The 13,111-nt window shown below is 38.7% G+C and overlaps 1 protein-coding gene across 4 annotated transcripts in view; it reads right to left on the bottom strand.

Moving 5' to 3' along the window:
* Positions 1–13,111, bottom strand: part of LOC309501911 (NACHT, LRR and PYD domains-containing protein 12-like) — a 175,077-nt gene that overhangs the window by 28,175 nt on the left and 133,791 nt on the right. The window contains exons 1-7 of one of the 4 annotated variants that reach the window (XM_082174173.1): positions 9,182–9,742; positions 8,154–8,282; positions 6,987–7,091; positions 6,526–6,630; positions 6,192–6,276; positions 5,718–5,913; positions 3,688–5,623 (exon numbers count right to left, since the gene is read on the bottom strand). The exons of 2 other annotated variants lie outside the window; for them this stretch is intronic. In XM_082174173.1, coding sequence (XP_082030299.1) covers positions 3,688–5,623; positions 5,718–5,913; positions 6,192–6,276; positions 6,526–6,630; positions 6,987–7,091; positions 8,154–8,212 — 2,486 coding nt within the window. In that variant the 5' untranslated portion in view covers positions 8,213–8,282; positions 9,182–9,742. Of the gene's footprint in view, positions 1–3,687; positions 5,624–5,717; positions 5,914–6,191; positions 6,277–6,525; positions 6,631–6,986; positions 7,092–8,153; positions 8,284–9,181; positions 9,743–13,111 lie in introns of those variants that run through there. One more of the 4 variants, XM_082174174.1, reaches the window with a different exon arrangement.

Genomic DNA, 13,111 nt, shown 5'->3' with positions numbered 1-13,111 from the left:
AAACACAGATTACACTGATTAACAGAACACAGGTGAGATAGATGACGACCGATATTGGTTTAATTTGAATCAATATTTTATACATTTTAAATAAATTAGAAAACAAATCTTTAAAATAAACATGCTTATACTTTAGATGGCAACTTCTTGAATCTGCAATCCTATTACAGTATTTTTCACAAATAAAGTAATTGTTTAAAAATATATGAATATGTTATAAAAAGGAAGCAAACACTGTAACAGGGCACTCAGTAATCTGGTAATATCATGCGCACTGGTAATCATATTTTTTCAAATAAAGACAAGGTAACGCTAATATTACATACAGCACACAGTGAAAACTATATGAATATGACACAGTGGGCAACTAGATATAGCACAGCATATTTTAATATGAAGGATTTAAAGTTTTTCGATCACGTCTCCTGTGAAGCTGATCTTCTGTTTGCATTCACTCACTTCACTCGACCGTCACTCGCAGTCACACGTTTATCAGGCTACAAATGCACACCTCACAAGATATCACAGCTGGATTCCATTAAATCTGCAAGGTTTGTGATATTAAATGTTTATTAGATATTCAGAGATTTGTTTAAATGATGTAAATGTGCATTTGCTGAATGTTGACAGTAAATGAGAAAGTATTTTAGCCTGATTGTTTGCCTTTTCTGCAACAAATAATATAAAAGCAACACTTCACTTTTTCGCATACCATTTACTTTCTTTGTTTACCAGTTCTGTCAAACAAAGTATTAGATATGACTGACAGAGATTGTAAACTAATGAAGATGGAGAATGTGAGTGAGCGCTGTATGATCAGGCGCTGGTGTTCTCAGCACCGCCCCGTCAAAATAAAAGTCTGGAGCGCCGTCAAAATAAAAGTCCCGCTTCCAACACATCGGCCAATCAGAAAAACGTATCGGCCGATGCCGAAATTTTAAAAGTGCCAAATATCGGCCGAAATATTGGTCGACCACTAATGACGATGATGACTAAACAGGTGACACAACTGAACTGATAATGACGGTAACCATAGAAACAAAGAAGTGGCGGGAAAAGAACAAAGGCAAACAGGAACCAAGCAAAACTCGAACTGAAAGTCCAAACAAACGCTGACACGTGACAGGGACAACTAATATATGATGTGGTAATATATATGTACTTTATTTAACCTGTTAAGCTGCACCAGTGCGTCGGCGCACTGAAGCGTTTTTTTTATTTATTTAGTTCAAAGTTACTATCAGATTAAATGTTATACATTGACAAACTATACATCATTAAAAAGATATAAGACTCAAGTTTCAGTATTTGACAACTATTGTATTCTGAGAAACTTATAGTGACAGTTATGTCTTCATTTGTGTCAGGAGTTATGAAATGGAAAAATGCGTCGATACCTTTAATATGAATTATGAGCGTCAGCTGGTCCATTCAGAAAAAAAAACTCCGTGCTGTCGTCATGACAGCGCTTGACAAAACAACGTCCCTCAGGGCTTTAGCTCAAAAATGTGCAGATTTGGAGAAATATTGATAGATTCTCATAGATTTACATCATATTTCTATAGACAGGAATAATATTTACTGAATTTATACCCAAATGCGTCGATGTAATCATTATGAGCGCTTTCATACTCTGATCTATTGTGTTTTCAATCCATACCAGCAGCCTGAGGGCGCTATATGAACAATAATAGTCCATATATGGAACATGAAGAAGAGCCATAATCATGTGACATTCCAGGAAGTCACGGACACACAAACAGCTAACACAGAGATCGCTGTAACATGCAGATAAAGATGTTTTGAAGACAATAAACATGATTGCAATGATATTTGATTTGCCTGTGTTCTTCAAGCCATGTCAGATATTTTCATAATAATAGATTATATTTATAATGTAATGCTAATCGATATAGACTTTATCATCGTGCAGAATCCTATAAAATAATATATTTTCTGTCTTATTTTTTTATCTGAAGCCAAATTAGATCACAGAAGATTATTTAAAACACTCGACTTGCGTTATAAAGTAAGTTTGGAGCACAAACATGGTTTTAATCTCATAAATGGTCGTGTATTGATGGTGTGCTAAGCTAACATGCTAGCTAGCCCAGGTGCACCTGCCACCTAAGTTAGCAGTTATTCTTTTATGATTTTTTTCTAAATAGGAATGCTTACTGAAATGTTTCTTTATTCAAGAAGGGCATTTGAAGTGAGAACTTTGATAAAAGAAATTAGGGATTGAAACCCTATGAATAGCATGTGAATAGCCAGTCGTTAGTAACTATAATGCATACAAAAGAAATGCATATTTAGAGCCATAACCAGGCTGGAGAGGTGTGAATGTGTCTAGGAGAGACTGAGACTGAATGGGGCTCGTTTGCACCACAAAAAAATCCGATTGTTAAGTCTGACGTCACACGTGACGTTTAGCCTTTTCCGGGTCCAAGCGCTCCTCTCGTCCAGAAATAACAATGGTGGAACCTGTAAATTTATTTACGATCACGTCCTTCTTAGTGAGGCATCCTTGGCGGTCAAAAAGGGTTTAAATTCCTTTAACACCAACAGAGTGGTTAGTGTAGCTCATCACTCAGATGGCATAATTAAGGGTAGAGTCCTGGCATCATTGAAAAAGAAGATTTACGAGGTTGAAGTGAGTTAGCTCGGGACACGGGACACAGCACTGCGGCATTGTAAAAACACTCAATAATAACCAAAACACTCGCGAAAGCGGTAGGTAGGTAGAGAGGACCTGGACTTTGGACCCGGAAAGAGAATTATCGGAGAGTGGTTACGTCACGACTTAACAACCGAATAGAGACAATAGACTGAATGGATGCTTTAGAAGATGAAAATAAACATCAGTTGCATTTTAGAGTCTAATCAAAATAAAGTCATATGACATGATCTTGAAAAACATTTAACTAAATACAGAGTTTTAGACTTATCATCTCCAGATTTTACATGTGGCTTTAGCTGCAGTGCATTTCTAGATTGATACAGTGCCAACTTCAATTTTATTTTCATGAGGATGTTTCATAAAAATAAATTTCTAATAACTTTACAAAACTTTGAAGCTATTTATAAAAAAAAAATTCATTATGACAATAATTAATTCTACATTTACAATAAACTGCCAGCTGTCAGCTTTCAAATGAGATACTTGTGCTTTTAGTACAAGGGTTCTTGAACTGTATCTGTTTCAGTTTGGGTATGTCATTTCTGGGGATTTTTCAAAAGTGGGGTTGCAGCTTAACAGGTTAAGCCTGTTTTATAAAAATCTCAATGTTTTATATTATAACCTTTCAGAATTTCATCTTACTTGTTGGCAATATAAATAACATCTGTACCAAATTACATTCTTTCCCCCCAGTTTGGGTATATCAATAAAATATGTATTTTTTAAGTATGAACATGAGCTAATATATAATTATATACAAGTCATTAAAGTCTGGTGTATCATATGATACAAGACAAACATGTTTACATGGTATTTTATATTTTGTCTAAAGGTTTGATAAACTGTCTCCAAAAAAAAAAAAAAAAAAAAATTCAGACTATTATTTCATATGCCAGGCTTTACAGGGATAAGTTCATGTTCATGATGAGGAATCACTATAGAGTAATGTAGATAAAGACATTTTTCAGATGAGAGCAAAACATGACAAAATATATTAAAAGACTTACAGAGCTCTTCTGGAGGTTTTGATGACTGCCGATAATCTAATGAGACACTCGTCTGATTTCTTGAATTTCTGAAGCTCAAACTCCTCCAGCTTTTCCTCTGATGTCAACAACACAAAGGCTAAAGCAGACCACTGGGCAGGTGAAAGGTCACCAGATGAGAGACTTCCTTTGCTAAGGTGGGTCTGAATCTCTTTCACCAGAGTTTGGTCGTTCAGTTCATTCAGACAGTAGAACAGATTGATGGATCTCTCTGCAGGAAGATCATCTTCTAATTTCTGCTTGATGTACTGAACTATTTCCTTGTTGCTCTGGTCATTGCCGTCTTGCTGTGTCAACAGACCTCGTAAGAGTCGTCGATTGGACTGGAGTGACAGACCGAGGAGGAAGCGAAGGAAAAGGTCCAGGTGTCCATTGTCACTCTCGAGCGCCTTGTCCACTGCAGTCTTGAGCAAATCAATCATGGTTTCATTTCTGTTTTCCTGTTCTGTAGACTCATGAAGGAACACACTTGTCTTGTTGATGTCTAGAATCAGATATGAATAAAGGGTCTTGAGCAAATCAATCATGGTTTCATTTCTGTTTTCCTGTTCTGTAGACTCATGATCAAACACACTTGTCTTGTTGATGTCTAGAAACAGATGTGCATAAAGGGCTGCAATAAACTCTTGAATGCTGAAGTGAACAAAGCAGTACATGGTACCAAGAACGATCCCTGTTTCCTTCTTAAAGATCTGGGTACACATGCCTGAGTACACTGATGCCTTATAGACGTCAATACCACAGGCTTCCAGGTCTGTGTCATAGAAGATCAGGTTGTTTCTTTCCAGCTGATGAAATGCCAGTTTCCCCAGTGAAAGGATGGCGTCTTTATCCCAGGAAACATCTGGTGTGTATTCTCCATCATACTTTCGGCGGCTCTGCTGGATCTGGAAGCGGAGAAAGTGTGTGTACATTTGTGTCAGAGTCTTGGGAGAGTCTTCAGTGTATGATTCCTGCAGTGTTTTAGAGATCTCATCAGCCGGAGTGTTTTTCACATCATTATTTCTTTCCTCCTCCAGAATGTTCTGGAGAACAGTGGCTGAAATCCAGCAGAAGACTGGGATGTGGCACATGATAAAGAGACTCTTTGATTGTTTAATGTGATCTATGATTGTGTTGGCCTGATTCTGATCAGTGAATCTTTTTTTGAAGTACTCTTGCTTTTGTGCGTCACTGAATCCTCGTATCTCTGTCAGCCGGTCGATACAGTCAGGAGGAATCTTACTGGCAGCTGCTGGTCTGGTGGTGATCCAGATGAGAGCAGAAGGAAGCAGATTTCCCTTCATGAGGTTCGTTAGGAGAACATCCAGAGAGGCTGGTGACGACACATCACTCCACGTCTCATTACAATCAAACTTCAGAGGAAGGCGACATTCGTCCAGTCCATCAAGGATGAACAGCACTTTGAATTGATTCCTTCTTGTAAGGTTCAGTCCTTTTGTCTCTGGGAAAAATTGAGTTATAAGGTCCATCAAACTTAGTTTTTCTTTCTCCTTTAAGTTCATCTCTCTGAATGGAAGAGGAAATATGAAGCTGATATCTTGATTTTCTTTTCCTTCAGCCCAGTCCAGAACAAACTTTTGCACAGAGACTGATTTCCCGATGCCAGCGACTCCTTTTGTCAGTACAGTTCGGATCTCCTCGTCTTGTTCAGGAGCTTCAAACAAATTTGTGCATTTAACCTGTATCTCTTGTGCTTCATGACACCTGGAAGCAACTTCAATCTGTCTCACCTCATGTTCAGTATTGACCTGTTCACTGCCACCCTGAGTGATATAGAGATCTGTGTAGATGTTATTCAGAAGTGTGGAGTCACCTTGCTTCGCAATTCCTTCAAACACACACTGATACTTCTTCTTTAGGCCACATTTCAGCTGATGAATGAAGAACAGCTCATCTAAACACAGGAACAGAAAATAGATAGTTTTAGTCTTCATTTTCTCTCCTACATTTATAAGAGACAATCTGACAGATGATCATGAGTCTCTAACCTTCTAGAGCATCAGCAGCTTCATCTTGCTTCATCTCTCTCAGGTAATGTAGTGTGAGATCAAGAGCTGCTTCTTTGATACTGGATCTGTTCTCAATAAAGTCCTTCACAAAGTGTTGTGTGTTCTCTTTTTGTAATATTTTCTTAAACTTCTCCAGTTCATTCTTCAGAAATGTGATTATTTTGCTCTCAAGATCCTACAAACAAAAGTAAGAGAAAAGACACAATTTAAACCAAATTGTACATCTACATTTGGTCAACACAATTTATTCAATAACTATAATATCTATAAAAAAAATCCAGTTAAAAGACTAACATGTTAACCAGCTGATATTTTTAACAAATAGAAAAAAAAAAAATGTATAAGAGCTTCAAAGGAAAAAATGGATCTGGAGGAATTAAATAAAATGTCTTTGTTCAATAACATATTTGTTTGTTGTAAATATTAAACATTTATAAAAATGTGTTTTCCTACCTGGAAGATTCCTAGAAGATTGTCTTTGAAATTCTCGTGGTTCCTGTGAGTCTGAACGTCTGAGTCTAATGTCTCATACTGAAGCCTGTAATCAAATAAATCAAATAAATACTGATTTTCCAGGCAAAATTTCACAGAAAGAGAAAAAGCATTAGCTGTGAATACTCTGATATTTATCAGATCAAATATTTATCAGAGTATTCAATAATAAATATCATGATAAATGATTCAATGATAAATAATGATAAATATTGGATCTAAAAATGTTTCATGATTGATATTCACTGATACAACTTTTAAACACTTGTGAAAAAATTAGAAACTCATGAAATACCTTTTATTAGATGATGGTGTTTTCTCACTGAAGTTTGGTCCTATATCTTTAGACCGATCACTCTTCAGAGACACAGAGCTGGACACATGTGAGCCTGATCTTACACTGATGACACAAAGAACAGAGAGAAAACACTTTACTACAGGAGATACTTTAGTCTCATTTGAAAAGGTTTAATGTTGCAAATAGTAATTAAATGCAGTATAGATGTGCATTTGTCCATTTATGACTACAGTCGGATGGATAAACATATATAAGTTTAGTTTCATGATCTATTTTCCATAGTGTATTTGTGTCTCCTTGTGGCTTTCTGTGTAATTGTGTAACTGGAATGAGTTTCATAAGGTTCCCAGGAATTGAGTTTTATTGTGGCTTATAGTTTTATTCAGTCAAGTTCAATCACATAAACCACTGTAGACAAATAATACAACCCTATAATGTAATGTAAACACACAAAATACCTTTCATTAGATGATGGTGTTTTCTCACTGAAGTTTGGTCCTATATCTTTAGACCGATCACTCTTCAGAGACACAGAGCTGGACACATGTGAGCCTGATCTTACACTGATGACACAAAGAACAGAGAGAGAGAGAAAACACTTTAGTAAAGGAGGATCAACTGTGTGTGAAACACATCTGTGTCTTTATCTAATCCTCCACAGAAATACACACACTCACACAATTTACTGTTTTATAGTTAACCATCATTTTATTTACTGGCTCACATTAGTTTAACGATTTCTTTAATATACATGAGAGAGATTAAATATGTTAAAAAATACTTCACTCTAATTTAAGAGAACATGTCACGTTTTTGTTTATTGACAGAAATAGAGAGCAGAAATGTCTGTGCGACACAGTTGTGTTATCATACTAGAATTAAATTAAGTGTATAGTTGTTTCCTAATGTCTGCCAATAATTGTATGATCTAAAAACTGAAGTCATTTATTTGGAGTAATTCAGCATCTAGATCAGTGGTTCACAAACACTGCTGTGGCTCTCGTTGGAGAGATTATTTTGTTGCAAAAAATACTGACAATACTGTTTTTTTGATCATCACTTAATATCAATAGCTTTTGTTTGTTGAGCTGTTGTATAAAATCACTGTCACATTTGCAGTCGTGTGGATATTTGTATAATATGTGATCAACATTAAACACAGGAACTCACGCAGGGTATGTGTCTGTATCCAAGAGAGAATATTAAGTCGATCTCAATGCACAGTCTAGTGTCTATATTTGTTCTTCGTGCTAGTAAGTACTAAATCCCCACTTTTACACAGGTAGCTACATTGTTGAGAACGGCAGTATAGCGTGATTAGCCAAGGCAGTATAATCTGCAGCAAACCTACAGTATCATACGCACACGGCTTGTGTGAATGCAGTCAGCTTTGACCGTGAAGATGAGGTCATTTGATCGGGTGTCATGTATTTAACACATTTTACCTGATAGAAATGCATGCTCAGTTTTAATGTTATTTTTAAGATGGAGTAGAATTAAATGAATGGCAAAACTCAGTATTTTGTTCACGTACCCCCTTCTGTCTCCTCACGTACCCCAGTTTGAGAACCACTAATCTAGATGGTTATTAATGTTTAAACTACTGAAAACAGACGCAGTCTTACCTGTGTTTCTCTGAGAGACTCATCTGAGAGAGAGAGTCCTTTCCTCTTTCCTCTGACATACTGCAGCTAAACTGACACTGAAAACTGATCAGCACTGCTTTCTGAAAACACTCAATCCTTCAGCATCACCTGGAAATGACACCATTTTACACAGATGAAGAACATCTTATTTAAGACAATAATGAAGAATGCTGAGTTATCATCAACAACAGCAACAGCAAAAACTATCTAGAAAATAAAGTGAGTTACAGACAAATATATTGCCATGTAAAATAACCCAATGGTCTTAATCATTTCTGATTGTTTAATGAGTTTAACTGACTCTAAATATTAATGCATTGGGGAACAGAAATTGTGTTTAAAACTTTGAGTGGGAAAATTGAACCTGAATTTTTATATTCTCTATTACAGTTTTATATCATTTTACAATCATATTTACCCAATCTTTATTAATTGTTGAAACGTTTGTCATTTAATCATTACTTCAAGTTCACAATGATGATTGATTTCATTACTTTTAAATGATCCTAAAATAACTGATTGAGTAAAAGTAAGCAGAATTATAATAGACATACTGTATAACTACTAATCATAATTGCTATGAAGTGAAATATTCAGTTTAATAACAGCAGATTGTTGTTCATTGACGTCAGGCTTCATCTCTGTCTACTGTAAATGTCTGCTTCAATAATACTTTCGATTTCACATCACAAAAACAACAGCCTAAAACTGAAGAGGAAATGGGAGAAAACTTTGAAAAACATATTCATGTTCATTAACCCTTTCTCAATTAAAACTTTTTTTTTGCGTTTCAACTTCAAAAGATTGTAATTTCTGGCAGATTCTTCGTCTGTTCGGAGTAGCAGAAGAACAGGCCTCCCAGCTAACATAAATACGTAACTGTTACGTAACTGCGACGTCGTGTGTTAGCTGGGCTTCTGTAACTTCACATTTAAATCTCGCTTAATATACAATATGAAGTTCCTAATAATTACAAATGACTTTAATGGAGAATGTGTTAAACTTACTTGCAGTCTTGTCCACTAAGAAGAGAATGTATAAGTATGTTAAACTCAGTAACGCTTGTTGTCAGTCCGCGCGCGTCGTTCTCAGAATCTCTTCCTGGTCTCGATGGATTGTGGATTAAACACAGAAATGGCCGCGAGTGTTATTAGATTTGGAGGAATTGTGCTAAATCTGGAGAAATGTTTTCTGGATCATAGATCAGATCAGATCAGATCAGATCAAATCCAGTGAGCAACAGGTTTTGGTATCAGGGCTCACATTTATAAAACTGTGCGTAGGATCCTTACTAAAAGTGTACGTGCGCCCGAAAGCCAAAACATATTCAGACTTATAAACCCGTTCGTCCGTCATCGGTGTCGCCAAACTGCTCCGTCTCCAGAACGCTCGTACACATGGGTCACAGTTTGCGTGCAGATTCGCACATTTCCCGTCAAGTTTGTTGTAATAAATCACATGTTCTGCGTGGGAAGTGTCGTCCGCCTCTCTCAGGGCCTGTTCTGTGCGACGCAACGGTTATAAACGAGTTCCAGATGCTGTTACTTTCGTTTTCCTCTTCTTCGTGTGTTTTACAGGAGGGTTTGGAGCTGAACAGTTGCACACCGACACCTACTGCACTCGAGCGGGATATTATACCACATATATATCTCTAAATCCTGTTTAAAACCTCTTAAATAGACATTTCAGCAGTGCATCTGCATTCATATATTTGAGTCATTCATGAACGAATAAATGCTACATTACAGAAATATTAAACAAATAACAAAGAAGACTATATAAGACAGACTATGAGTGTAAAAAATAAAGACAATAGTTACAGATATTTTCAGTCTATTTGTATTCATAAAGGACAAAATTAAACGAATTAAACAAATAATAATAATAACACATAGGTTACATGCTATTCAAAACACTATGCCCTTGTTGCTTAAATATATTTTAAATACTCTATAGCTAGTAGTGTCTTATGAAACAACCATTTGTATTTATTCTATCTTTAACTCTGCATTACAGTTTAAATTACATTAAATATGAGATTTAATGTAAATAATGTAAGCACAGGAGAGTTATGGCACAATTATCCCTTCTTTATGTATTGACTGGAACACTGGCGTGTTGTTGTTGACACGATCTGTAATCAGACTTTGGAACAATCGTCACTGGTTCACAATCCGCAGTTAACCCCACGTCATATTTATATGTTGCCCATCATTTTAAAGGGACTGCATTTAAGGCTGGACGCCCCATTCATAAGCCCAGTTTGGAGTTTCTAACAAACAACTTTGTTCGTTTTCAACTATTTTAATTCCCCCAGAATTGGCTATCAACATCAGGCCCAAACTACACATTAAATCTCTTCCTATCAACGGAATAGGACATGTTGGTGTCATAATAAATGTATGAGTCAAAGTACGCCCTGACCTGGTCTCACAAAGCAGAGGTTCAGTGACCCTGTCAGTGAGCTGATGTCCTGATGCAGAACAGGACAGGTGAATATCATCAGTCTCGGTGAACACTGAAACCACAGGGTCGTATAGCACTTCTGCTGGCTTAAGGCGGGCATACACTGTGCGATTTTCGTCCGATTTTGAGCCAAATTCTGACTTGGGCGACTCTTTTTCGAGTCGGGACGATTTTCAGCTTTGTCGTGCGTTGTGTGTCGTGCAGAGTTCGTGCAGTGTACAGAGGGAAACGAGAGGCGATTAACCTCTCCCGACCGGCAATCGGATGGTCGTAAGAATCTCTGGCATGTTAGAAATGTTGGCTATATCACACAGCTGAAGCAGAGCTACGAACCGATCGCCCTAAACTCAGTGTTTTCCCCCTCACTGCGCCTGCGCCAAAACAGAAGTTTCATCTGCAGCAATAAAAAAAAAAAAAAAAAAAAAAGTTCTGTAGTTCAAGCAAACTACAAATTACTGTTGCTTTCCTCCAGTTCGTGTTGCAAAATGGATAAACGATACCCATGTCTTCCAAGCCACCTGTGATGTACACTTTTGCCTCGTTTATTAATTTGTTAAACAATGTTTTTGAAATAAAGCTGTTTTTAATTTTCATTGATTAATTATTGCAGTGTTCGGACATATTATAGACTGTTAATAATTAAATATATGCCTATAATTTATTGTAATCGACCTAAATGTTTTAGACAATTTTCCATAAGGAGGAGTAAGCTTCTATGTAATCTTATATTATCCTCACAGTGTGTCGGTTATGCGGTGATGCGCTATGCAATTATTGCGTGGCAATTTAATTTTAATAGCCTATCAATTTAATAATAAAGTATAGCCTTGGCCTTCCCTAATAATAAAATACTAATAATAATAATTTAATACATAAATTGGAAATGCTAAATCATCTTGATATTGATAGCTGATGCTTGTTTTGACAATATCTCTGGATACATGATATCGTCTATAGGCGCACCCCGGGTTATCACACATATTTCACACGTATAGTGTGAGCCGTCGCAGCTCGACGTTCGGACCGTATAGTGTGAGCAGTCGCAGCTCGACGTTCGGACCGTATAGTGTGAGCAGTTGCAGCTCGACGATCGGACCGTATAGTGTGAGCAGTCGCAGCTCGATGATCGGACCGTATAGTGTGAGCAGTCGCAGCTCGATGATCGGACCGTATAGTGTGAGCAGTCGCAGCTCGACGTTCGGACCGTATAGTGTGAGCAGTTGCAGCTCGATGATCGGACCGTATAGTGTGAGCAGTCGCAGCTCGATGATCGGACCGTATAGTGTGAGCAGTCGCAGCTCGATGATCGGACCGTATAGTGTGAGCAGTCGCAGCTCGATGATCGGACCGTATAGTGTGAGCAGTCGCAGCTCGACGTTCGGACCGTATAGTGTGAGCAGTCGCAGCTCGATGATCGGACCGTATAGTGTGAGCAGTCGCAGCTCGATGATCGGACCGTATAGTGTGAGCAGTCGCAGCTCGACGTTCGGACCGTATAGTGTGAGCAGTCGCAGCTCGATGATCGGACCGTATAGTGTGAGCAGTCGCAGCTCGATGATCGGACCGTATAGTGTGAGCAGTCGCAGCTCGATGATCGGACCGTATAGTGTGAGCCGTCGCAGCTCGATGATCGGACCGTATAGTGTGAGCAGTCGCAGCTCGACGTTCGGACCGTATAGTGTGAGCAGTCGCAGCTCGATGATCGGACCGTATAGTATGAGCAGTCGCAGCTCGATGATCGGACCGTATAGTGTGAGCAGTCGCAGCTCGATGATCGGACCGTATAGTGTGAGCAGTCGCAGCTCGATGATCGGACCGTATAGTATGAGCAGTCGCAGCTCGATGATCGGACCGTATAGTGTGAGCAGTCGCAGCTCGATGATCGGACCGTATAGTGTGAGCAGTCGCAGCTCGACGTTCGGACCGTATAGTGTGAGCAGTTGCAGCTCGACGTTCGGACCGTATAGTGTGAGCAGTCGCAGCTCGATGATCGGACCGTATAGTGTGAGCCGTCGCAACTCGATGATCGGACCGTATAGTGTGAGCAGTCGCAGCTCGATGATCGGACCGTATAGTGTGAGCAGTCGCAGCTCGATGATCGGACCGTATAGTGTGAGCAGTCGCAGCTCGATGATCGGACCGTATAGTGTGAGCAGTCGCAGCTCGATGATCGGACCGTATAGTGTGAGCAGTCGCAGCTCGATGATCGGACCGTATAGTGTGAGCAGTTGCAGCTCGATGATCGGACCGTATAGTGTGAGCAGTCGCAGCTCGATGATCGGACCGTATAGTGTGAGCAGTCGCAGCTCGATGATCGGACCGTATAGTGTGAGCAGTCGCAGCTCGATGATCGGACCGTATAGTGTGAGCAGTCGCAGCTCGATGATCGGACCGTATAGTGTGAGCAGTCGCAGCTCGATGATCGGACCGTATAGTGTGAGCAGTCGCAGCTCGATGATCGGACCGTATAG

The sequence above is a fragment of the Leuciscus leuciscus genome, assembly GCF_965113295.1.
Source record: "Leuciscus leuciscus genome assembly, chromosome: 6".
Taxonomy (NCBI): domain Eukaryota; kingdom Metazoa; phylum Chordata; class Actinopteri; order Cypriniformes; family Leuciscidae; genus Leuciscus; species Leuciscus leuciscus.
The sequence above is the reverse complement of the archived record's forward strand: the minus strand, read 5'-3'. Positions and strand labels throughout refer to the sequence as shown.